This window comes from Lacerta agilis, chromosome 7 (genome assembly GCF_009819535.1).
Source record: "Lacerta agilis isolate rLacAgi1 chromosome 7, rLacAgi1.pri, whole genome shotgun sequence".
Lineage (NCBI taxonomy): Eukaryota > Metazoa > Chordata > Lepidosauria > Squamata > Lacertidae > Lacerta > Lacerta agilis.
The window spans coordinates 53,195,058-53,221,732 of record NC_046318.1 but is presented as its reverse complement, the minus strand read 5'-3'; the positions used below and the strand labels follow the sequence as shown (position 1 = coordinate 53,221,732).

The window sequence follows — 26,675 nt, the reverse complement described above, 5'->3', positions numbered from 1 at the left end:
TCAAAGATTGTAATTTGAGGCATTTTTATGTTGACAGCGCTAAGCTCACATAGACCTTCCCCAACTTCCCTTGTCAAAGCAAATAATAATTTGCTATTGTGGTTGAACTGATCAAACTATGATTTGTGCAAGCCAAATTAAAATTTAAAACAAATGAGGAAGTTTGGGTAGGAGTGAGTGTGTTGGTCAAAAGCTAGTTCACATAACATGGTTTGCTGCTATTTCCAAACTGGATAATATCGTGAGCTGTTCAATTGTAGTAAGAAGCAAATTAAAATTCCATGTTCTTGTTTAGTTATTTTCACCCTATTATGGTGATAAAGCATAGCAGATGCAACTTCATCTATGTACTTATGGCTAGATTTGATGAGGTAGGAAAATTTTATGGAGAGCATGCAATTGCATGTTTGAAAGATTTTAAAGACTTTGTTTTGAAGTATCATCTTTAAAATAAAAGGCATTGATCAGGGCATTAAGTAGGTTCACTGTTTGACTGTTACACTACATACAGAAACGTCTACACCTTGCAACTGTGCTTGGTTGCAATTTTCTCTGTAGCTCTTCGACACGGTGTATTTCACTTTTGACCCTATTTCTAGGAGATGTACGAGTAAGAAGTCGGGCAGGATTTGAAACAGAGAGAAGAGGTTCTCATCCATACATTGATTTCCGTATTTTTCACTGTAAGTATTTAAATAATAGCAGAACAGTAATAAAGGGTTCCATTTGTGTTTGGCTGTGGGGCTTCAAATAATTGATGGCTGATTAAAATGAAAATTTACATATATATTTTTCATTTCCCTGCAAATAATATAGTATCTGTTTGGAGAAATTAAGAATTTACACAGTGTGCAGGATAGTATATTTATTTTTTAATCCATGTGATACAGAGGTGAAAATAAACCGTTTCTTTTAAATTGATGAATAAAAGGTCCATATTCTCCAGGGTGCTATGCAGTCAGCTTGATATGAAGCTGGTCTGTTTCATATTCTTATTCCCAAGTATGGAACCAGTACACCAACAATACCTGTGCACCAGTAACTTCTCTCTCTATGTCTGATAGAAGAAAATTCATATGTAGCTATGCATGCTGAATATTAATAGTTTCCAGAGATGAAATTACTTAGCTAACTGGACACTGGTGGAGGATATTGACTTTTTCTAATTCCCCCTGCTGCCTCCCCTGAAAATTTCCTCTGAAAATCTGCTCTGGTAAGGGGGAATCCTTCAAAACAATATGGGAGATGACATGGGGGAAGGTGAAATTGTTAATTGCCTCCCCTTTACCTCTCTTGGATCAGAGTTGCTTTTGTGAATAGAATGAGCCATCTGTGGAGGGGCAAGTCTGTATTCAATCCATTGCCTATGCTGTTGTAATTCATTTGGTAGAGCTTTCTTGTTTAATTGAAAATTCCAATGGTAAAACTTCTCAGCAGTACAGCTTTTGGTTTCCAGCAGAATCTTGCTCCCAGTAATTCAGGTTTCCTGAAGTTTAGCTTAGCTATTTTTTCTGCAACATGAAGCCTGTTTCAATAAATACTCAAAAAACAGAGCTGAACCTAACTGCAGTGCATGGAGTCTTCACCTACAATGTCAGGTGTTAAATTTTTAATTTATTTCCCCATTTTTTGTTGATTGTTTTATGTACACCACTTACATAGAAATGCACATAATGAAACTGTATAGAAATGTATTGAATAAAAGAAGAGAAAGTAGTTTAAATTGCAAAATAACCTCCTGTTTGTGATATTCTTCTCTCTCTCCTCTCCCTAAAGTTAAGAACTGAAAGATATCATGACAAAGAATGAATTATCTTTGTCTGTTTAAGCAGCCATTATCTTTAGATGGAAGTGGAGATATTTTTCCTTTGGCATGAAGAATAACATTGACAAGTTTCTTCAGAAAGAGAAATCATTCACTATCCACAAGTAGTAGCACAACAATATAATGGTACTTGATATGCCTTGGTAAGACATCTAAAGCACTATTTTAGATGCAATTATTCCCATAGTTTCCCTCTTGGGCAGTACTACACCAAACACTAACTTTGCACACATATATATATATTTGAGAAATTATTTGATTAATTTTCTTATCTTCAAAATGAAGATGCATCCATATTCCGCAAATATTTTAATATATTTAGTTTGGTCTGAAAGCTGCTTCCTAATGTTGATGTTTCTGAGAAGACTTGGCTTGGCTTCAGTTGGACATTGTATAAAGGAGCAGCATTATGCCTGAGATGTTTTTCTTCCAAGGAATACTCTTAAAGGCTCACATAAATTTGCAAAAACATCCACCTGATCTTCCACACGTGTGTAAAGCTTTATTTATAAAACGTTTATACCACTTAATGTAATAAAATCTCTTAAGTTGTTTCTGTTAATATAACAATTAGGAACGTTTTATAAAAGCTAAATAAAAAGCAATACAAAAGTATAAATTGCAAATGAAACTCAGCAATGTGCAAAGCAGAAAATTTAAACTTTGAGTTGGAGTCCAGAAAAGCTTGAAACAGTCAGGTCATTACTGTCTTTGCATTCCAATTATCTGATGGAGAGTATGTGAGAAGCTGGGATGCCAAACTGTGAATAACATGGGGTCTAACTACTTGGAAGAGTGCCTCTCCTTATATAGTCCTGTCCTGGATGTTAAGGTCTGCCATGAAGGCCCTTCTTAGCATCCCCACCACTAGCTATTATATATTATGCAGTGATTTAAGAGAGGACCTTCTTCCTGGTGATGCCAGTTTAAAACATGGTTATTTATCCCAGCCTTTGATAAAGATGCCTTTAATGTGTAGCTGTAACTTTCAGCTGATGTACATTGTTTGATGGTTTAGTTAATTTTATTTATTGTAAATGAACACTGATGTTATACGTGTTTATTGTTCTCTACCCCTTTCTGGAGATCACATGGTTCATGGTGGGCTATCAGTATTTGAAATAAATAAAGTGGAAGAGCAATATTGAAATTATCTGTCAGTTGACATGATAACACTTGTCTGAAGGGCTGTTGCATAGTAGAGGGCAAATACTCGGTGCTGCTTCAGTGGGCAGGAGTAGATGTAATGGGCTTAATTCCACTCCCCAGAGTGGCTGGGGAGACCCGGCCAGATGGGCGGGGTATAAATAATAAATTATTATTATTATTATTATTATTATTAATTTACAGGAGTTAAGATTTTGGTTGAACAGTAGAATAAACTTAATGACAATGGAACCAATTAACTAGAGGCATAGTGGGTTCTCCCTTGCTGAAGATCTTCAGGAAGAGATTGGACAGCTGATTGTCTGGAATCCTCTTGCTCTGGTTTCTGTTTCTTTAGGAGCCTCATGCTGGACTTTTGTCATGGTTGTGGAGACAGGACCAGACACTGTTTTCCAGAAATTGAAGTTTGTCACTTTCAACCTGTGTTTATAGTCACTGAAGTCTCTTAAATTCCAACAAAGTACTTTTTTAAAGGCCCATGCCCTCATCTTTTTTTTTTTAAAGGCTTGCCTTTTCCAAACAGAATTAACATATGAAATACCAGTTTCCTTCTGTAACAAGTGATGAGCAAAGTTTGAATCTTATGATGAACTGCATATTCAATTAAAAATGTGTTCTGTTCCGTAGTGGTAATATTTTTGTTCCCTGGTTGTCTGCTAATTCTTAATTTTGAACTGAACAGATGGAGACTTTATCTCTGCAAATTGAGACACAAGCAGAGGGCTTTCTAATTTCTTCCTCAGTGTAAATAGCAATAGTGGGTTTCTCAGGGTTCTCCTCTTACATTCCCACAGTGCTCACTCCCCTACACAAAGCAAGACAGGTGAATTGAAGTGAGCAGCCAAAGCAGTTGCTGTTCATTCTCTTATATGTGGGGTGAGCAGTGGGTGGTAATTTAAAAAGCAGTATGCCTGAGAGTGGTATGCAGCTTAAGGGGTCAAATTCTGTTTACACCTGAGAGGGCCAGATTGAGAAGCAATAGGCAAAGCTTTTGAGGGAGAAAGCAATTGAGGTGCATCATTGGGGTGCATAGCTGTCAACTGTCCCTTTTTTGCGGGAAATTCCCTTATTCCAGCGCTGTTTCCCATTGCAAAAAAAGGGAAAGTTGACTGTTATGCCCGTTTCCCAATGCAAAAAAAGGAAGGTTGACAGCTCTGTTGGGGTGAGATATGGTGAGGACCGAGCAGGAAGCTCTTTGCTGCTTTTTGTTTATCTCTACTCCAGTGCATTATTATTAGAGTGCAGGTTTTGTTAGCTAAATCTTAGGAGGCTGCCTTATGTTGAATCATACTGCTGGCCCATTTAGGTCAGTATTGTTGTATTTGGAAGCAGCTCTTCAGGATTTCAGAGAGGCCCACCTGGAGGTGTTGAGAATTAAAACTCTGACTTTCTATGTGCCAAGCATGTGCTTTATCATTGATGTATGGTCCTTCTTTTAAATGCCAATAACAGATTATGGTATTTGTGCTAGGGGTGTGCAAAACATGTGGACAAATGAATAATGGGGCTGCTTTAGACATACTTAGGGCATGTCTAAATCAAGCAGGATATCTCTGAAGTGTCCTAGACTGAAGCAGGGCATTCCAAAGTGCTTCAGAGATGTGGTTGCCGCAGACAGTGTCTGCAAAGATGGAAACATTTCTCCTGAAGTTTGCCATTAAAGGAAAGGTGTGCATACTTGGGTGGGAGGGAGGAAGAACGCCTTTGTGGCTGATGGGTCTTGGTTCTGATCAAAGAGAATGGTTTTTACCAGGGTGCTTCAATCACAATTATTTGGGGAAGGAATGTTAAAGTAATTTATCACTTTGTTCTTCTATCTCCTGTCCTGTAATTGTTGTTCTGGGGGTGCTTGCTTGGAATACAATCGGCATCCATTTCTCTGTGTCCACACACCCACTCCTGTCAAATTAACATTGCACTTTCTATGGACAGAATCCAACTGATATGTCTAGTGCAAGGATTTCCACTTGTGACATAACTTCCCTTTCATCTTCTACCCCCTCCCCTGGTCCTCCAAAATCGGCTCAGAAGGATTGGGGGGAAATGCATGCATTTAAGGGGGCATGCAGGGAGAGGTGAGGAAGGGGAAATTCCTGTGTGCAGGCCTAAGTCCTTGCACTAGCAGATCTACTTAGTTTGATACCACCCTATAACTTTGGGTGTCAGTTGAGCAGAACACAAGCCTGAAGCTGCATTTTTCATTAATCATAACTTCCTAGCCTCTGCTGTCTTCTTTTTGAAATTTTGCAATTACTTTCCTTGGGTACTATATGACATAGGGGAGAAAGCAAATCTTTCCTCCCAGAAATCAACTTTAAAGGCAACTAGTACAAAACCCCCAGGCATATTTGTTGATAATTAGGCTGGGTTCTTACACTGGGGTACCTCTTTCCATGTATGCTATATTTTAATGCAGTTCCTCGCATAGCAATGGCAGGAAATTAAGTGAATCTGTTTTACCCAACCTCAAATTGTTAAGGTTTTGTTGCAGGAAAACTACTGCAGCTATCCAGTGCAGTGAATTCATTCCCTCAGAATTGGCAATAATGCCTGCATATTTCTTTCACTTATCCGTCTAAATAAAAATACTATTCCTTTTTTTGGGGGGGGGGCAGTATCACATTTTAAAGGTGCCCAGCAGAGAAAATCCATGAACCTCTTAGTAATTCAGCTGGTGCTATCAGCTCAAGATGGATAATAGGTCTGCAAATTTCATTTCAAACAGAAAAAGTTGAAGCTGTTTTTTAAAATTCCTCATGAATGTGAATGGAAGGAGCACAAAGCTTCATTTTTCTCCTAATCAGGTTTTGAATTCAGACTCTGAGCTCAATTTTACAGCTTATGAATTGGTGTAAACAATAGCAGCAGGATGTTGGTGTATAATAGTTTGTAAACGGACTACTGGTAAGTTTGTAAAGGGTGCTTTTGATCATTGAAACATTAGTTGAGTTGGAACATAGAGATCTGAGTGTGTGGAATTTATAATTTTAAAGCTCAACCTTTTGTATATTAAAATTCAAAAATAGTTATCTTGAGATATATAGTATGCTCACAACTTATGCACATTTAACTTGTACGCATTCAACTTGCTTGGCAATGAAAAAAATTAAAAAGGGGGTTGGGAAGAGGGCAGTTGTCCAGGAAAAATGACTTTGGCAGTCCCGCTCTCCATTAAACCCAATGTGTTTTGATTATGTGCAACTTTGACTTTAGGTGCGATCCACGGAACATATACCCTGCATAAGTTGTGCGCTTACTGTATTTACCTTTTTATATGCTTTCCCATATTTCTGCACTTTCCTCTTCCTCCTCCTATTTGAGTTACTTATTTCATTTGGGCTGATGGTGTTTACTTTTTAAACAATAATATGTTCTTTCCCCGTTTTTTTCCAGTTTGCATGCTTCTTGTGTAATACTTTTTCACTTGGGTACATCCCCAAATAATCAGTGCTGCTTTGGTGTTATTATGGACAGACATAGACTCATTATTTCATTTGTGTAGGTCTTTTAAAAACTTGTTCTAGAATGAATGGAAGAGAACTTTTCAAACCTTAGGTTCCGATAAAAAAACAGACTGACTGGTTTTTATCTCTGATCAGGATCATGGGATCTTTAAGTAGAGGTGAAAGATTTAAAATCCTGTGGAAATGTCAAGACATTGCCTTGTAAAAAGAGAAACTGGGGAAGATGAAAGGTTGTGTTCTTGTGAGAACAATGTGTCTTATTAGCAATGAAGAGTGTTGAAATTCACTTTTTAGTATGTTACTAGGAGCATGTGTAAAGTTTCCAAACTGCTGTGTACTATTTTTGATTAGCTAAAATTAATGTTTAATGTGTAAACTTGGTAGGGTGGGTAAGGTTATACTGTAAATTCTTCTTTTATTTTGTGAAGGATAAAAACAAAATGGATTTCAGAATTTGCTTTTCACACTATGAAGTGTAGCTGTCTTAGAGGATTTGATGTTCACCACATAATTTTCAACATTTTTATTCCACTGAAGGCAGCTGACGAACGAACCTTGAATTTAACAAACTAGGTCCATTATTAATAGTTCACAAACTGAAAACACAATAAAACCCACATAAAAATGCTCATACATACATACATACATACCACCCAAAGATCACAGGGCAGTTTACAACATAAAACCACAAAATGAGAACACAAAATACATAATAAAAGCAAGAACAAAAATGTAAACAAACGCTTCCCACAAACACATTTAAAAGGCCATAGAATGTTAATGAACTAAACGCCTGGCTATAGAGAAACGGTTTTGTCTGCCCCTAAAGATGAAGCTTCCAGGCGAGCTTCTAGTAAATAAACCATTGCAGAGGTGGAGAAACCTCAGCCGTGTTGGTTCTGCTTTGGTTTCTTTTTTACTAAAACCCCAAGCCAAGTACAAAAGATAAATAGTTGAATTAAATAACTGTGCCTCTGAGTCCATTCACAGCCTAGGAATTCATTCCACTTCAAAACTGAACTGAGCTCATGGTCCTTCCACACAAAAAGCTTTCTTTTAGCTTTATTTCAGCAGCATGATTTAGATGGGAAAGTTGTTTTGTTGAAATTGTTAAACAATTGGGAGTAAAAAAAAAAGATGATCTACTGCAAATCACCCTGAGATATCCTCATTCTGCCTTCTGTACACCCTTGAGTTAGTGAATTTAAGAAATTCTGTTTTTATTCTGAAGTCTGTATTTGTTTCATATTGGAGAATTTTACAGTATAAGATAATTCCATGCAGTAGCACCTTAGAGACCAACTAAATTTGTTATTGGTATGAGCTTTTGTGTGCATGCACGAAAGGTATCTGAGTGTGCATGCATATGGAAGTTAATACCAGTAACAAACTTAGTTGGTCTCTAAGGTGCTACTGGAAGCAATTTTTTTATTTTGTTTTGACTACGGCAGACCAACATGGCTACCTACCTGTAACTACAGTATAAGATTTTAGTTCAGAGAAAGCAAGAAATACCTTAGTTCCCTTTTCATGTTAGTTTTTTGGAGGGTGGCCTCTTCCCACACTATTCAGGTCATGTGGGACACCCCTTGTTCTGTGGGAATCCAGATCCTAGAAGAGAAGATGCTGGTGTTTGGGTAAGCCACAATGTGATCTCCTGTAGGATGGGCTGGAGTTTCTCATAGAGTCTTGAGAGGCCCAGGAAGGAGGTGACTTGCAGTGACTCTCATGGCAGAGAGGGGGACAGAGTGTACTAGTAAAAGATGAAGCAGAACAGTTGTTTTCCTGACCAAATTGTCTCATAACTCCATGAATATTACTAGGAATGCTTTTGTGTTGGGGAGTGGCTATAGTGCTTGTAAGAGACCATAGCAGGAACAAATAATAAAATGAGAAGTACGCTTTGGAAATAAGTGCTTTCTGCTTGGTGCAAATGAAATAGCACCTAGAGACTGGGAGCAGGTATGGGATTGTTAACTCCCTTTCCTACCCACCTTTTCATGTGTTAGTTCCTCTCTCCCATCATCCTCCATCTCAGTTTACTGTTAATGTTTAGTGGTGCTTAACTCTGTTTCAAATTTAACCTGTGCCTAATCCTAAAATTCATTTCAGAACCAAACCTTCTCATGTCTTTTACTTTTTTGGTAGTGTTATGTCTGATGCAGATCTCAAGAATTTATTCACCGATACAGTAACTATAATACATCAAATATACCACAGTAGTGATTTGCTAATTTAATCTTGAAACTGATTTTAACAGGGGATTTGGTTTTGTAAATCCACGTTAACAGTTTAGTTGCAATTATATGATAATTGTAGTACAAGGATAGCCATTACAAGCCTAACAAGTTTTCCAATAGCTTTGGTGTGTTTGGAATTCAAGAGTTGGATCCTAAGATTCCCTGAATGAAGCTCCATTTATGGAAAACATGTTCCCAGCATCATGTAACAGAAGGGGGACCATGCTTTTCACCACTCGCTTCCTACACTTTTTTTGCAGGTGCTTGCACTTTCTGGAACTGTGCTGTGAATCCTCCAGAATAGCAAGGGAGAAGTACTGGTGGGGTGGGGGTGCTATAGTGAAAGGGAAATGGCAAAAAATGCCTCCTCCCTTCTGTTAGTGGTTGACTTTGATAGATTTAACCTAAAATGTGCAGTACTGTTTTAGGTTACCATGGTTCTGTTATAAATATGCTGAGGCTAACCTATGTGATCATGGTGCAGAACACAATGCTTGAACTGAATGCTGTTTTTAATGTTTTATAGACCCATCATGCATTTTAAGGCTCTTTATTTTTTCCCTCAGCAAATTCTGAAATTGATGTTTCTGTGTCTGCAAGAAATATACGAAGGTTACTGAGTTTCCAGCGGTACTTGAGATCTTCCCGTTTCTTCCGTGGTATCACTCTTCCAAATTCTTCAAACATTTTAGATGATGATTATAATGGACAAGCTAAGGTCTGTTTTTAAAACTACAATATAACTTTGCCGTGAAAAAAATATTGATGTGTGTTAAGATCTGCAAGTGACCATGTATTGCATGTACTAAATAATTTTGGTCTTAGATTTATCCTCCAAAGAAGTAAATAAAGCAAAAAAAAAAAAAAAAAAAAAAAAAAAAAAAAAAAAGAAAAGAAAAAAGAAAGAAAGAAAAAAAAGAGGAAGAAGGTATGAGAATAATCAATAATGTCTTCAAAGCCAATGAAGTATAAAACATAATTGGATAACTAAGTCAAATGCTGAAACTTCATTATATGTTTGCATTTAGTTGTGTTATAATTGGCAATACCATATTCAGTCTGCCTCTTTTTGTTCTCTAGAACTAACATTATTTCCTTCAGATATTCCCCCTCCCCTTTCACTTCATTAGTGGTTTTAGAAACTGGACACCTCTTGAGTAAGAACAAATATTTCTAGATAATCATACATACAGTAAACTGAAGTTTTTCTCATTAGTATTGTTTGTAAGGGAGACGTCATGTCTGCCAGTGTTCTAGAAAAAGTCTTAAATTATGGTCCAAAGCCACTTGTTTCCCTTTTTCTTCCTGCCCTGGTATAGGTTGTGAATGTGCTCCAGGAGCAGCAGGCACAATATGACGCTCTGCTTGTTCTGTGCATGAATATGTATATGCAGGTATATCTATATGTATATTGGGATGCAGGTGGTGCTGTGGTCTAAACCACCGAGCCTCTTGTGTTTGCCAATCAGAAGGTTGGTGGTTCGAATCTGCACAATGAGGTGAGCTCCTGTTGCTCTGTCCCAGCCAGTGCAAGTAGATAAATAGGTCCCGCTGCGGCGGGAAGGTAAACGACTTTTCCGTGCACTCTGGTTTCCATCAAGATGTTCTGTTGTGCCAGAAGCGGTTCAGTCATGCTGGCCACATGACCCGGAAATCTGTCTATGGACAAATGCCGGCTCTTTCGGCCTGAAAGCGAGATGAGCGATGCACCCCATAGTCGCCTTTGACTGGACTTAACCGTCCAGGGGTCCTTTACCTTTACCTTACAAATACGTATAATGACTTGTGCACACGTTTGTCTCTTGTTTCCACAGGGGGTTGCTTAAATCAGTCTTAGGGTATTGTTACTCTGTACCAGAGGTCAGCAACCTCTGGCCCATGGGCCGGATGCAGCCCACAAAGACCGTTTTACCGGCCCACAAGCCGCCCACTCACCGAGCCGCCTGCTCGGCAAGTCCCTTGCGTGCCGCGCTAAACCAGTGCAGTGTGGTGTGGGGACTCACCGAGTGGTGCTGGAAACGGCATCTGCACATGTGCAGACGCCGAAAACGCGCCTGCGCATGCCCAGACGCCGAAAATGGCTTCTGCGCAGGCGCCGTTTTCTGGCGTCGCACTGCGCGTGTCTGGCCCACGGATGATCTCAGTGGGAATGATCCGGCCCATGGCCGGAAAAGCTTGCCGATCCCTGCTCTGTACAGTGGACGCGGGTGGCGTTGTGGGTTAAATCACAGAGCCTAGGCTTGCCGATCAGAAGGCCGGCAGTTCGAATCCCCGCAATGGGGTGAGCTTCTGTTGCTTGGTCCCTGCTCCTGCCAACCTAGCAGTTCAAAAGCACATCAAAGTGCAAGTAGATAAATAGGTACTGCTCTGGCGGGAAGGTAAATGCTGTTTCCTTGTGCTGCTCTGGTTCGCTAGAAGCGGCTTAGTCATGCTGGCAGCCACATGACCTGGAAGTTGTAAGCCGGCTCCCTCAGCCAATAAAGCGAGATGAGTGCCGCAACCCCAGAGTCGTCTACGACTGGACCTAATGCTCAGGGGTCCCTTTACCTTTACAATGAATTTGCCACATCTTCTGGCACAATGTGATAGCTTATTTGTTCATGTGGATGAGAGGATTGAAGCAGTAGTGTGTAAACTGAACATTTTCAGAGCCCTTGATGAAATCTTTTTAGTAAGCCAATATGTGCATGAGCTTCATGTACTCACTCACACACAGCCCCCCCTTGCTCCTCCCTTTGTGTGAATTGAACAAGCTAGGAAGCCACAGTTAACCATACTTCCTGTTGACAGCTATCTGGAAGCCAACTTTTAAACCATGGGTTCATATTCTAGCTTGTCCCGTCCTCCAATGAAGGGAGGAGTGAAGTGGAAGCAAAAGGGCTACATGCGAGTGCATGAAGCTTGTGCATATCCCTGTTTATTAAACTGAGATTTGGCTATGTTGGGTGATCAGTGTATCTTAAGGAAAGAGTGTTTATCAATGCTTTTTCCATATAAGATAGTATTGTAACTTCCAGATGAGAGAACACTGTGACTGTTAGAAGCCAGCTAACTACAACTTACGACCTGTTATGCAAGATGCAAGTTGCAGAATGACAGTTTCTGGGGTTTGTGAAACAGAAATAAGCGGTGTGGTTACAAACATACTACTGATCACCTTTTACATCTTTGCTAGTTTATTTTAAGTATACTGTCTTGATTTGTGGAAAGGAAGGTGAATCGGATATGCATTGTATTCAGATAACTGCTTTTAACTTATTTGTGAAAGTTTCTTTTTGTTTTACTTTCAGTGTATGCTAGAAAAAGTTGGAAACTGGAATTTTGACATTTTCCTTTTTGACAGGTTAACGAACGGTAAGATTAGTGGGTTTTTTTATATTACTCTTAAGTCAGTTGTCCACTAAGCCAGTCCCTTACTCCTACTTTGCATTGAAAAAGCGCCTTTTAAAAGTTGTGAATGAGTGGCTGTTTCATGCAAACATTAAGTCAATGCTCCAGGCTCACTACTGATACTGCATTATTCAGGTATGGATAGCCCATTTGACCTTATAAAAAAATTCCTTCCAGTAGCACCTTAGAGACCAACTAAGTTTGTTATTGGTATGAGCTTTCGTGTGCATGCACACTTCTTCAGATATGACCTTGTTATTTTCAACAAAAATATGCTAATTCCTTACATTCAGCCCTTTATACCTTGATTACCACGTATCCTGCACGGACTTAAATTTGTAGTGTTGGGAATAACTTCTCCCTGAGAAATAAATCCTGTGACTTAAGCAACTTTAAACAGCCAGTATATTCAGTTTTAAATATCTGTTTTACACCATATATTTGAAATGGGCAATATTTATGTAGGGTATGGTTACCATATTTTAAATTTTCTTCCTCTTAATGTAAAAAATATTACCATGTATATTAAAACCCACTGAATTCTTGTTGATTAGCTTTACAGAATGTAGTTGATTGTTAAATTTGACCACTTGTCCTGAGAAGCATTTCCTAGACATTTACGCTGTTTCTGTGAAATGGGATAAAGTTACCTTTTTTAAGGAGACTGTACATTCCATGAAGTCTGAATTTTTAATGTGATTCTCAACCTTTATGAGTATGCGTACCACCCTTAACCCCCCCATTTATTTATTTTTGCAGCCTTGTAGAAGCTTTAAGATTGGGCCCCGTGCTCTTATTTGAGCATCCAGAGGCACAGATGGAATTGGGATGGGAAGCTTTATTAAAGCCCTTGGCAAAATCTTTGTTTGAAGGAGCCTCTCCCTCCTTTAAACTAAAAATGAGTTACATTTCACAATTTTCATAATCGTTTGAGTAAATTATCCAATACAGAAATTTCATTTATATGAGATCTGTGTTTTTATAAAATTCTGTAGAACTGACAAATGCTATTAAACTGATGGGTTCACTTTGCATTTCCGAGAGAGATTTTTCTCAGTCCCAATTCATTGCTGATGGATCAGATGTTTTACACTGAAGTAAAAACACTAAATCTTAAAGCTTTAATTACTATTCTGCATGAGTAAAAAAACAGAAACAAAATGTGCTCGAAATTCTTAATCATTATGTTGAATGAAACCATGGTTGTTCTGTGGCTCAGGAGGAATAATTATGGTAACATGGCCTGTGATGGTAGTATACCACAGAGGTTTGCTAGTAATGTGGATAATAGAGATAATAGAATATTAGCTGTCAGTTACTTGCAAAAACTAGTAAGTAAGATTTCTTGTAGCTGGTCTGGAAGCATGTGCAGTATGAATTACTTGCTTCAGGCTCATGCAATAGAGTGCCTTAAAACATTTAGCCTGTCTACATTTTTGATGCTTCCCATTAAAGATGATTTCTTTTTCTTTTTCTTTAGGAAACAGTTTAGTCACATTAACCTTCCACCTGTTTAATCTTCATGGACTTGTAGAGCACTTCCAACTAGATACAATGAAGCTCCGCCGATTTTTAGGTAAAAATATTCAGAGGTTCACTTAAGTCAGTTTTGCAAAAATAGGGTACAACAGCCCATTTACTACTACAAATTATGCTGTCCAGCATGGAGAGCCCTAAAGAACTGGGGAGAAGAGAGAAAAGGGTGATAGACTCATGAAATGGTGGGTATTGATGTTACTGTCATGCTAGTTGCCAATTTATTTTTCAGGTTTTAAAGTGTTTCTGTTAAAAGTGGACACTCATCTTCTAAAGACTTTTTAAAAACCTGCTGTGCTGTATACAGTTTACTGGGGGATAGGAGGAAAGAATGTTGCATGGCACAGGTGCTAGCCAGGAGTTGCCATGTGCCCCACCACATCCAACCATGCTTCACAAAGCACTGCAAACCACAACAGATGTGCTAACTGTATGGAAGCCTGCATTAAAATATTACTGAAAAATGAGAGGAACCCACATCTAAAATGCTTCCTTGGAGAAAGAAAGGTGGCTCCCTTGCAACAATTGTGTTACAGTTGTGTTATTTAGTCAACAATTGAAAACACTAGTCAATAAAGGTTTTTGTTTCAATGTTACATTTAGATCTGCATAAAAACACATTTTGTATAATGGGACTTTCTTATTATAGAACAGCTTTATTCCATTCTGTACTTTATTTTGGAAAATCAGTTAATGGAAACCTAAAGGGTGAAAGAGAGGGAGAGAGAGAGCAAAGGAATTAGACAACTTTTGATAGTTCAGAATAAACAATAAAACTTGACTTGATTACAGCAAATTCAAATTACTATATTTTGAACCTGCATTTCTGAGGCAGCAATTGCCATTGTGCATCTGCTAAATGCTAGGTTAATATATAATGCAAGTACACAGGGGTGTATGTATTTTGCTTTATAGAATGAAAAATGGAGATTAGCATGTTCTGTAATTTACATTTCTCTAAGTAGTGTAGTAAGGAGACAAACCTGCTTGTGAGGGCAGTGGAGAAGCAGTTACTCCTAAAGAACAGGCTTTATTTTGTCCCAGATATGTTACCTTTTGAAATAAATTGTCAAGGCTTAGCGATGGTAATGCCATCAAATACCAGCCACTGTTTGTCAATTATTTATTTGATGAATGCAATTATATTATATTCTTTATATATCTGAAACTCTATGAGTAAGGAAATCTTTATTTTCCCCTGAATTTCTTAAAGTTTTAAAAACTAATACTCTGGTCTGCTTCCTGACCTAGTAACCTAATTCTTCTTTTTAAAAATTAATATAAAACCACATTCTTTATAAGCATGCCCATTTTTTGGGGGGGGGGTAGACTGGATTTGTTTGAAATCCTCTTATGAAGAAAACTATTATTGAAGCTTAGTCCTACAGCTTATATCCTGATGGATAGTTTTGACACATATAAGCACTTCGGGTAGTATCCAGCTGAACAGTTCTTCTAAAGCAAGGGCTTTTAGCTGTGCAATAAAACTTTCCCTCCCCCTCCCTGCATACTCTCTAAATCTGTTCTGTTGGGGTCCCACAACCCTCTGGAGCAGAGGGTTTACTGGTCATGTGGAAAATGGGAAGAGCAGGGAAGTTCTATTGCACAGCCAAAGTACTGGCAGAACTGTTTATAATTGGATACTGTCATTAAGTAGTCCACCCCCCACCCCCCACCCCCACCCCCACCCCCCACCCATTTGAAGATGGTTCTGCTTAAATAATATACTGGTCTGTTGAGTTGGAGGCACAACTGTATATGCCTTGGTTTATACTTTTAGTTGTGTCTAGAATGCTGCAATAGTAATATGGTTGAGTGGTGTAAGTTTCTTCTAAAATTTATATGCTATGTAAAGTGTGAGTTCGATCCTGTATGTGAGCACCTGATAAGTACGAACGCCTGGTTTACATGATTACTCCTCCACCATTTTTTGATGTGGGGGAAATAATGTGCACTGGGACTTTATGGACAGATATTCTAGTGCATACAGCCTGATTTGCACTGAATATAATCTGCATGGTAGAAGGAGGATCATGGGCTCAGACTGCTTCTGGCTGAATGTTTGGTTTTTCAACAGTAACTTATAAAAGCTGTTTGGTTTTTCAACAGTAACTTATAAAAGTGCACGATGATATGAAAGGTAAATTAATGCAAGATTTCTTCTCATTTGTAGTAATGGTTCAAGAAGATTACCACAGTCACAACCCATACCACAATGCAGTTCATGCTGCTGATGTGACTCAGGCCATGCACTGTTTTTTAAAAGAACCTAAGGTAAAAATATCTCCTTAACAGTTTTCAGCAAAGAAGTTACACAGTTTCAAAAACAGATTTCATGTGGCATAGGACCTGCCTTTTTTTAAACAAATAAGTAAATCCTAGTTTTGTGTAATAAAAATGTACACCTCCCTTACTGCTTTATTATTGGTCTGCCTACAGAGAACGCTGAATCCTATGTTCTAGATAAAAGTATAAATAAATGAAAGAATTTGATGCATTGAAAGATGAAATTCAGTGCATTTTTTAAAAGAACAGATGCAACCCAAGTTTGCTTGAAGTGTCAGTAGTGAATATTCATGTGGCCATGCTTTATATATTACAGCTTTCCCATTCTCTGACTCCATGGGATACTCTTCTAGGCTTAATTGCAGCTGCCACTCATGATTTGGATCACCCAGGTGTTAATCAGCCTTTCCTTATTAAAACAAACCATTATTTAGCAACTTTATACAAGGTAAGTGAGGAAAAATATTTCTGTTTGTAAAAACATAACCAAGTGCAAAAATGCTTACGTGCTGGTAATCACAAATTCTTGGTGGAAGAGATTTTTTTAAGGAGTGGTTTAATTATTTATAGCAGCTTTGGGGAATGGATTGGATCAAAAAGTGGCCACACCTCTGGGAGCAATCTTTGACTGGTGGGAAGGTCTAAATCTGCCAGAAAACATTGTGTCTTGTATTTGGTGTTGTTTCAATTCAGTGCTGAATGCAAGCCATGCTGCTTTCAGCAGAAAACTTCCCCGCTTAGGAACTGCAATTCCCACGAGGAATCAATCCAGCCGGGGTTGCGTTTAGCATATTTAAATAGCACCAAATGCAAGCTCTGCTGCCAAGGAACAATTGGGATTGTGTTTTACATGTCAATTACCTGATGCCATATGATTGACAGCTGGGCATGGCCAACCAGAAAGGATGTACAAGCTAAATTGTCCAGCTTGGGGTGCCTATTACACAACGATCTGAAGCTAAAGTTGGTTGGGGCAGACCTTGTGTGATTTAAGGTTTTTAACATCAGAGTCAGTGCCTGGGAGCAAACCAGTAACCAGTGAAGCCCATAGAAGAGCTATGTAACGATGGTCTGAATGGAAAGCTTCTTCCAGCAGCCACATTCTGGAATCCAAAGGTGTAAATGAGAGAGCTGGGTAGCATCTTCTGCATACTGATGATGCCGTATCCCAAAGCTCTGGGTAACCTCCCAGTGATTTCATGTAGATGTTGAAAAAGCATGGGAGATGAAATTAAACTTTATGCCACCCATAGGCCCCTGCACCGCATGCTGCAATTTTCCCCTACGGTAGGACTGGAGCCATTTTGAACCACAATATTGCCTAGTCCCAAGTTGGAGAGAGAATTCTGAAGGATGTGGTCATGGATGACGCTGAAAGCCACAGAGACAACCAGGAGAGGTTGTACTCTCCCTGTCTATCCCCTAGTGAAGTATTGGCATAAAGGATTGTTCATTCATGAAAATACAATTCAGAATTCAATGAATATTTGATAACCACAATTCTCTCTCTTCCTCTTCCCCTTCCTTTCAGAATACCTCAGTATTGGAAAATCACCACTGGAGATCTGCAGTGGGATTGTTGAGAGAATCTGGCCTATTTGCACATATGTCACTAGAAAACAGGTATGTGTCAGATTTGCAGTATCACATGGTTCTATAGAAAATACATTGCAGAACATTTTAAATGGATGTGAAATGGAAGTAAAAACACACCCCAATCAAAACAAAACAAATCTCACTTCCGGCGGCGACGCCATCGCGGAGCGGTCGTGGGTTGCCTCGGCTACGAGGCGACCCAGTCCGTCCCGGGGGTTGGAGCCCCGCTACCGCAAAGAAGAGCGTCCCGCACCCCGGGCTCCCCGGCTGTGCCCACTATGGCTCTGAACCCTTCCCTCGCTCCCCCTGTAAAGGGGGAGTGGGGGTGAAGGGACAACGGAGCCGGGCTATAGGGGACATGCCCCAACCGGGACGTGGAGCGGCGGTCACCCCCGCGATGAGCGTCAATGTTCTACCTGTCAAGTTTGGAATTAAAGGAACCCGGTGGCCGTGAGTAGATGATTGGACTCGTTTTTGCCCTTTTTTAACGACCCGGGTGATATTTGGAAAGGAAGCCTGCCTCCCTCCCTTCGGGGGATAGAAAGTAACCAGTTTGAGAGACTGCTGTTACAGTGATGACTACAAAGTATTTGAATTTTGATAAGTGAGACTTCTTTGATTTCCCTCTCGGGAATAAATCTGTAGATAATATCTCTTTACAAAATCTGTGGTTCTTGCACCCTGGATACAGGGAAAATGGCTGCAAAAGTTTGTGATTGAGTGGAAAGTTACTGGCATTAAGATGGAGAAGTTTGAAAATCGAAACTGTAATCTGACACCTATGCCCGCTTCTGCCATGCTGGGTTTTGTTTTTGATCTGGTGATGAACTGCGAGATGAATGACGAACAAAGGATTACTATACTGAGACTGGAACTGCTCAACAGAAAACTGGAGATACTGAACCCGGGACATGTCAGAAAAGATATTTCCCACAGAGGAGACTTTACAAGAAATGGCTGCATTGGAAGGGAGCCTTGGCATGGATCTGAAGGGGATGATGGAAGAACAGGATGGAATGGTCTGGCGACTCTGGAAAAATGAAAATGTTATATCTAACTCCCGAGGTGAGAGCCCGGGAGTGTCGGTGAAAAAATTGTGTCTACAAATAAAAGAGGAATGGTATGGAGAACCGGAGAAGCTGGAAGAAGAGGATGTGTGTACCCTGAAGCTCTACGCAAGGATTGTTTTGGTTTTTGTCTGGATCTGTGGACTTGTAAGGAAAAATGACACTTCGAGGAGCGGCTCTGGAGTAAGACGACTAAAGAAAATGGACAGAAGGGGAATAGGGTGAACTGTATTAACGGTAAAAAGAAAAAATGATGAACTATGGTAACCTGAAACCGGCGTGTCAAGATTTTAAGTTTTAGGACTAGGAAAAGAGATATTTAAATTTTTTGCTTTTAACAGCAGTTATAGAGAAAGAGGATATTTGTTGTGATTTATACTGAGAATAAGGTGTTAAAAACTAGAATTTTGTGTGGAATTAATATGAAGTTATAATATGAATAAATTTATATTAAGTTAGTTCTGTTAAATTTTTGCATGTTATAAAACAAGATTAGATGTTAATTTTGTTTATATGATGTTATTAAAGTAATATTTGTTATTAGAAACGAGGGTGAAAGGCAGGGGAAGTCTGTGCCAAGATTCGACCAAGATCTTTTTTTTTTTGAGGATATAAGAAGAAGAATTATTGGTGTACATGTATTTGTTTATTTTCAGTTAGGTGTTGGGTCAATGTGGGTGTTGTATTTGTTTGTTGTAAAAATCAATAAATTCTTATAAATAAAAAAAACCAAATCTTGATGCCTAACATGCTACACTTGTAAAGTGTACACTTTTCATGTTTATCACAATAATTTTGAGTGATATGAAGACTTTGTTAAATTATTGAACTGCTGCACTGGGTCTTAGTTTGTTAACAAAACTGTATTTTATAGTAATTTAATCAGGGTTGGCCTGAACTTCGTGTAAAGTTAACAAAGACTGTTTAAATGTTGGTCACTTATTTCATTCTTCTTTCTGTGTATCTCCAATTTAAGGCAGCTGATGGAAAGCCAGATAGGCGCACTGATACTTGCCACTGATATCAGTCGGCAAAATGAATATCTATCCCTATTTCGTAGTCATTTAGACAAGGAAGATTTATGCTTAACAGAGGAAAATCATCGTCATCTCATTCTTCAGGTAATTGGTTAGTCCCTAAATAGAAAAGTAGTACAACTGTTCAATAACAACTGCTTTGCCAGCTACTGTACAATAATTTTTGGTTGATGCACATTGGTTTGAAGATGGCCTTTGTGTTCTCTGATGGCATAGTTATAACAAAAATAGTTTTCTAGTACAGAAAACTTAGATATTCCATTTGCCAGCAAAATGGTTGCAACTTAGTAGCAAATGTTTATCTTACTCTGTTCACCACAATCTTGAAACAATTGAAATAATTAAAACAATAAAGATATTCTTTAACACTTTAAAATCCTGTTAATTATCTAAGTGATCTTGCTGTTGTTGCAAAACGTTGGGAAGTGAGAGTTTAGGGAAAATGCTAGCTACCTGCTTTTCTTACTATTTTACCTGTACAAGTAAAACAATCAAATTGCTTTCCACAGCCTCCAGCCCCAGTGGCTACAGGCCTAAAATAACTCCTTAGGAATCAGTCCCCTGTGCTCATTAACATGGAAGTAAGAACCATTGAACACAATTGGGACTTGTGTGTATAAAGCATGCCATAATCAGGCCAGATTAAGATTAATGGAAATTTTGGAGGTACGCTAATTTGAGTGAGAGAAAGCTGAAAAACGTTGTCATTTACAGTACAGAAATGCATTGTTCTGATTAAAGGAATCAAAATTTGTTGCCTCCAAACATTAAATCCCCATTTGCAGCCATTTTATACTTCCTTATATGTATTCACAGCGCCCTTGTAGTTAGGCTAGGCTGGGAGTTGGTAAGTGGCCCAAACCAAGAAGTGATCAAAAACAATGATGAGAAGGGGCCCCTATTATGGACATTTCACCAGACCCTCAACCACCTTAATCCAGTATTGCTTCTGAAACTTTTCCAAACAAAGCAATAGCATAAGAATGTAAGAAGAGCCCTGCTGAATCAGGTCACAGTCCCATCTAATCTGTTCTACTCTCACCATGACCAACCTGATGCCTATGGGAAACCACATGCTGGACCTGAGTGCAACAGTGTTTTCCCCTTCGTGATTCCCAGCACTGGTATTTAGAGGCATACTGTCTCCAGTGGTGGAGTCATCATGGTTGGTAGTCTCTGATAGGCTTATCCTCCATGAATTTGTCTAATCCTTTTTTAAAGCCATCCATGTTAATAGCCATCACTGCCTCTTGTGGGAGCGAATTCCGTAACATTCCGTAGCCAAAACAGTGCGCTCTGTTGCCCTGGGCTCCTTTTGGAGGAAGGGTGGGATACAAATTTTAAAAAGAAATAAAAGCAACGTTCCATTAATTTACAGGCAGGCATTCTTAAAAGGTGAAGGATGAAGTGCAGTGTATTGATGAATGATCTTTCATGATAACCAGACATAGCCACATTAAATTGATATTGCTTGCTATCAGACTTCTTTATTGGTGCTATGGAAGATGAATGTTTTCATAATTTTCCAAGATTGCATTGATGTTTCTGGGAGAGGTTAACTCACATATGTTTAAACATATTTCCTTCCCAAAACACACCGCTTGTTCAGCTAAGTTAGATTGGATTTAGTGATACTGGTCCACATGTGTGCTGCTTTGTAGCCCCCTTTGTTACTCGGTGTCACTTGTCGATTACATATTGTTAAGGATTTTTAAAGCTGATTTAGAAGTCACAGAATCAAAGAGTTGGAAGGGACTGTCAAGGTCATCTAGTCAGTTTCCTGCAATGCAGGAATCCTGCTCACAGCCGCCCCTGGGTGCCTCAAACCACCAATCTTCTTTTTAACAGCCAGATACACTGACCCATTTTGCCATGTGACACTTTGCATCCTCTGAATTTGCAAAACTTAAGTGTGTAGTTAGCAGGCCACAATATCTTGCATAATATGTTGATGGTTTGTCTTATTTACTAGATGGCGTTGAAATGTGCTGATATTTGCAACCCCTGCCGGACTTGGGAACTAAGCAAGCAGTGGAGTGAAAAAGTAACAGAAGAATTCTTTCATCAAGGCAAGTAGTGAAAAATGATTTCACTGTGGAATGTGAAACAAAAGGATAAAAGAATTGTAGTGAAGCATGGCTCTTACAGAAACTAGAAAATTTTATTATTTACAAGTGCCTCTAATGAATGCAGCTTGAACGGTTTCCTCAGACCATTTTTCACCATATAGATTGCAGCTTCGTAGAACACTTGACATTTCTGCTTACCTTAACTTTAACTGAACGAGAAGCTATTTCACAGAAATAAAGGCTCTATTTTCACCTGCTACTTCAGTCCAAAGCCATATGTATTGAGAAAAAAGCTGAATTTATCTCTGTAGAATTGCTTGATGATTAAAAATTATTTAAGCCTGTGCTATGCAAGTTAAAAGGTTGGACACACCGTTTTGTGTACATGGATTTAAGTTGTCAGTGCAGTTGAGATGGAATTGCAGTTATGTTTCTGGAATCTTGTACTTTTTGAAATTGTACATAAAATCTTTTAACTGTGCATATCTTCACTGGTATTGCATTAACTAATTTGTAAGCTATTAATGATATTGATAGCAACCAATGCCTACTCATTAGCTCAGCTTTTGAGTAAAATATACTGTTACGAGATCATTATCACTTCTCACAAGCAGTGATTTTCCTTCAAGTAGCAAGCAAAGGTTTGTTAAGTTTTGTCACTTTCCTCACTTAGGATTTTTTTGTTTTTGAAATGCATTTATGTATTTCAGCAATATGGTTTTTAAGGCAAGGAGTGAGCGATTTTGAACCTGAAGCAGCTAACTTGGCCCTGTAGTTTGGATCTACAGCCTGAAAGTTCACCTACAACCTTTCTGCAAACCATTATTGTATGAGAGATTATTACAATAGTGATAATTATGGCTGTGCAGGTCTTGTGAAGTAGTTCAACCCGTATTGTATTTATTAATGGAAAAATTCATAATGGAAAACATGCTACTGATCTTTCAAGTTACATTTGCTCATTGAGAGATAAATGGGTAACTTTCCTGCTGGGTCATTCCATATCAAGTGCTCCAACTTTTTTACCTCATGTCATCCAATTTTCTCAATATTTTATACACTTGTTGAATGATAAAAACTAACTTTACATCTAAATATTAGCATTTTACATAGCTGTCAACTTTTCCCTTTTCTTGCGAGGAATCCTATTCGGAATAAGGGAATTTCCCTTAAAAAGGGGGAAAAGTTGACAGCTATGATTTTATCTCATCTCGTTGCTCAGCCCAACATTGAGATAAGTCAAAACTAAAAACGCCAATCTCTTCAGAACCTCATGGGCTTTAATATATGTCACAAGATGGACTTACTTTAAATTTTAAATTGACGTTACAAAATTTAAAATTTTAAAAAGAATGGATACGATTTTAAAAATTCAAAAAATGTATTATTTAATATTTCTAAGAACTACCTGCAAAATTTCATCTTGGGATCTCAATGGGATCACATTGAAGAAATTTTTTTGTACATACGTGTCTGCCTTATTGGGTTCTGTTTAGGATAAATGGGTCTTCTTGGAGTAAAATATAACAGAAGAAACAAGACTTCAAACTATAATATCAATTACTTCAGGCAGTTCTTTAGAAAGTTATGCAATTAAAAGATACATGAAAAGCTAGTCTGGCTTTTCTTTTAAAAACCTGTTCCAAAGCAGAGTGATAGCTTGTTGCATTATAGAATTAACATTTAGAAAGAATTATTGTTAGTACTTCATTTCATGAGCATTACAACAAATTGCTAGATCATATATGCTAGATCAAGCGTATTATTTCATTTATATTTTTAAACAGTTATGAAGCTAGTGTTCAAATGACAAAGCTGTGGTTTAAATATTGCAGCGTTATTAAATAATTAAAGTTACATTTCTTAGATCTGTCTGGTATGTGTTAACATTAATAATAGTTAAATGAAAAACCTTAACACTTTCAGTTTTGTTGAATTGTAGAAAATGGCTTATTAAATCAGTATTCTGTTTGTAGGAGATGTTGAGAAAAAATACTGCTTGGGCGTGAGTCCGCTGTGTGATCGACAGACAGAAACCATTGCCAACATCCAGATTGGTAACTACAGATCTATGTGATAAGTTACTATAGTTTCCATTAATTTATAATATAGGGAAGATAAACTGTGTGATGTTTAGTTTTAAAATTCTTTGACAGTTTTTAAAAGAACACTGTGAGTGGTATTCAGCTAAGTTTTACTCAGTATAGACCCACTGAAATGATGAACATGTCCAAGTTAGGTCTATTAATTTCTGTTATCTACTCTTGAGTAAAGTTTAGTGAATGCTCCCCTATGATGTTGTTGTTGTTGAAGAAATGTTAATTTCCATGAAATAGGAAGTGTATAGAGTTTTCTGTTTTCTCATCTGGCATTTATATTTCTTTGCCTAGATAAATTCTGTCAGCTGCTAGTGAGGAGGGTTTAATTGTGACTTTAAGTCAGATTCAGTTTTGTGGCAAATTATTTATTTTAAAGAGGATGCTTGTTTTCTACTGGACTACTTATGAATCACCTTGAATTTTATGGATGAAGGATGGTATACAAATTTATTATTTTTACTATTTTTAAAAGATGGAAATTTAAACAACATTGGCAGTATTCAACAAAAGAGTTGTGCTACTGCAAGTGGTGTCCCCCTCTGCCCTCCCAGATCTGCTCAAGAGGGTTTGGGGGAATCCACAGAACAGATTCAGGAACTGCACAGCGGCGGGGGTAGAGCGGTGGGAGGAAATGTTCCATTTGCTTAATGCTGTGTTTCCAGAGTTGGAAATTTGGTTTGAAGTGTTTTTTTAAATTCTGGGTTGTAGGCAAACTATGGTCAGTGTGTCTTATTTGGACATCACAGCAAACCATGGAGACTTGCATGCACAACAACTCCTTTCCGCACATCCTGGTTTGATGTGGAGGAAGGAGTTGCTATGCACACAAGTCTCCAGTATGTTTAGTCTCAAGCAATTGAAAGCTAGTAACAAAAAGAAGCAGCATTTAAATCTCTTGACCAGTATTTACCCATAAAGTCCCTTACTTGATTCATGACTGCACTACGTTTCCTGTCATAGCCTCATGGTGAAATCAGAGGGCTTTCCTTTACCTGATCAGTTTGAAGTAGCAAATGTTTATGGTTACTGATCTGACCCATATGAGATCTTTTGAACCCAGGAGGTTCGTAATTTCATGCCTCTTAGCAGTTTTTGTGTGACTCAGTAGCAGCCTCAACTCTACACAAAAAAAGTTGTATTCCTTAGGGCCTGAGAGAGAGAGAGAGCTTGTGTGCTGCTTTATTTTGCATTTGTACTAAAATGTATATATTATTTTATTTAGTTTATAAATTGCCTTTCAAAAAGCACTCTGGGCAAATGTAATAACGCTTAATATTGAAATGTTACATGGAAAACACACAGTCTTGTTTCTGGGGTTCTAATTCCAATGTGTTTTTTCTCGGTAGGTTTTATGACCTATTTGGTAGAACCATTATTCACAGAGTGGGCTCGTTTCTCAAACACCAGACTATCTCAAACGATGCTTGGTCATTTGGGATTGAATAAAGCTAGCTGGAAGGGTGTGCAGAGAGAACAATCCAGCAGCGGTGATGATACTGATCCTGCATTTGAGGAAATGGACTCTGATGTTATACCTCAGGAACACCGACTATCCTGACCCCAGGATCTGCTTAACAAAAACTGCCTCTTGCCTGGTATCTATGGAACAGGGTTTGAGGATAACTTTTGTCTGACTGCCAAGGTTTCAGTGTAAACAATGCCAGCATTATTTATTTCCAAGTTTTTCCTTTGATAAATCATTTGAACCCAGTTTTCAGTTACAAGACCTGAACATAGAGCAATATGCATATGCCTTGTTTGGCTTCTGCATGGATCCTTGAATATGCAAACCAGAGGAGTGGTTGAAGCTTGACTGAGGGGAAAGTACGAGAAAATATTGTTACGTGCCACATTGCTTTGTTTTTATTTGTTTTCAGAGAAAATTTGAAATCAGGCCTTCAAAGTTGCCACATGACATGGTGGATGATTCCTTCTCTTGGAATTTAACAAGACTCATTCAGTCCTTGTCCAAAATGTGGAAAAGTGAAGTGCCCCTACTTGGATGCCTCTGGCAAGAACTGATGTTTACAAATGTACTTGGAAACTATAGGTTCTAAATTAATCTTTCTGCATGACTGTGAAGGAACCACTAATTTTTAAAAAAAGGAAAACAAAGAGATCAAATCTGAAACTGCAGCTCATTTTTCTGCTAGTAAAAAAAAAAGTATCCCATGTGTCATAATTTTGGCTGTGCATTGGAAAGAGCATTTTTTTTACATAAAGCACAGCCAAGCTTTTACTCCAGTGCAGAATGGGAATGCAATTACAGCGGGCAGAAATACTTCTGGATTTTGGGAGGGGATGTGGGATGGTATAGAGGAGGAGGAGAAAAGTCTTCATTGTGTTAAGATTCTGCCGTGGAAACATTTGCATGTTGTTTTCACTATTGTACACTTGAACTGCACATGCAAGGGAAAACAGGTGGAATGATTATGAACACCAGAAACAGCTCAGGGTATTTGCCAATCTGAAATAAAGTGGGATGGGAAGTGTGTCCTTCAGAACAAGGGTACAAATGCCCCTTTCGCTGCAGTGTGTGTGTGTATGTATGTATGTTTGTGTGTGTGTGTGAGAGAGAAACTGTGTGTGTGTGTGTGTGTGTGTGTGTGTGTGAATACTTGGGGATGGGGGTGGGTTGGGGAGGAAGGGAGCAATGGGAAGGATTTGAAAGGCAATGTTTTTTTTTAATTTATTCTTTTTAGAATGTGACATTTTCATGAGCAGCCACAGGGGGGAAAGGAACAGGTTGCTACAGCTGCCTTAAACTATGCACAAAGCTAAGTGACCAAATTTTGTTGTTGATTGAAAAAGTGCATTGTTTACTTATTCCTCCCTCTACTGAAATGCTACCCATTATGGGGTTTTTTGATGTGAAAAGGAGAAAATGTTTTTAAGGACA

The 26,675-nt window shown here is 38.4% G+C and overlaps 1 protein-coding gene across 2 annotated transcripts in view; it reads left to right on the top strand.

The window, feature by feature from the left end:
- The window catches only part of PDE7A (phosphodiesterase 7A), a 49,290-nt gene extending 23,190 nt beyond the window's left edge, over positions 1-26,100 (top strand). Inside the window, exons 3-13 of one of the 2 annotated variants that reach the window (XM_033155312.1) lie at positions 600-683; positions 9,263-9,414; positions 11,987-12,050; positions 13,567-13,662; positions 15,796-15,896; positions 16,225-16,356; positions 17,440-17,531; positions 19,548-19,692; positions 21,581-21,677; positions 23,654-23,734; positions 25,123-26,100. In XM_033155312.1, coding sequence (XP_033011203.1) covers positions 600-683; positions 9,263-9,414; positions 11,987-12,050; positions 13,567-13,662; positions 15,796-15,896; positions 16,225-16,356; positions 17,440-17,531; positions 19,548-19,692; positions 21,581-21,677; positions 23,654-23,734; positions 25,123-25,334 — 1,256 coding nt within the window. In that variant the 3' untranslated portion in view covers positions 25,335-26,100. The remainder of the gene's footprint in view (positions 1-599; positions 684-9,262; positions 9,415-11,986; positions 12,051-13,566; positions 13,663-15,795; positions 15,897-16,224; positions 16,357-17,439; positions 17,532-19,547; positions 19,693-21,580; positions 21,678-23,653; positions 23,735-25,122) is intronic. The other variant, XM_033155313.1, reaches the window with a different exon arrangement.
- The last annotated feature ends 575 nt before the right edge of the window (positions 26,101-26,675 follow it).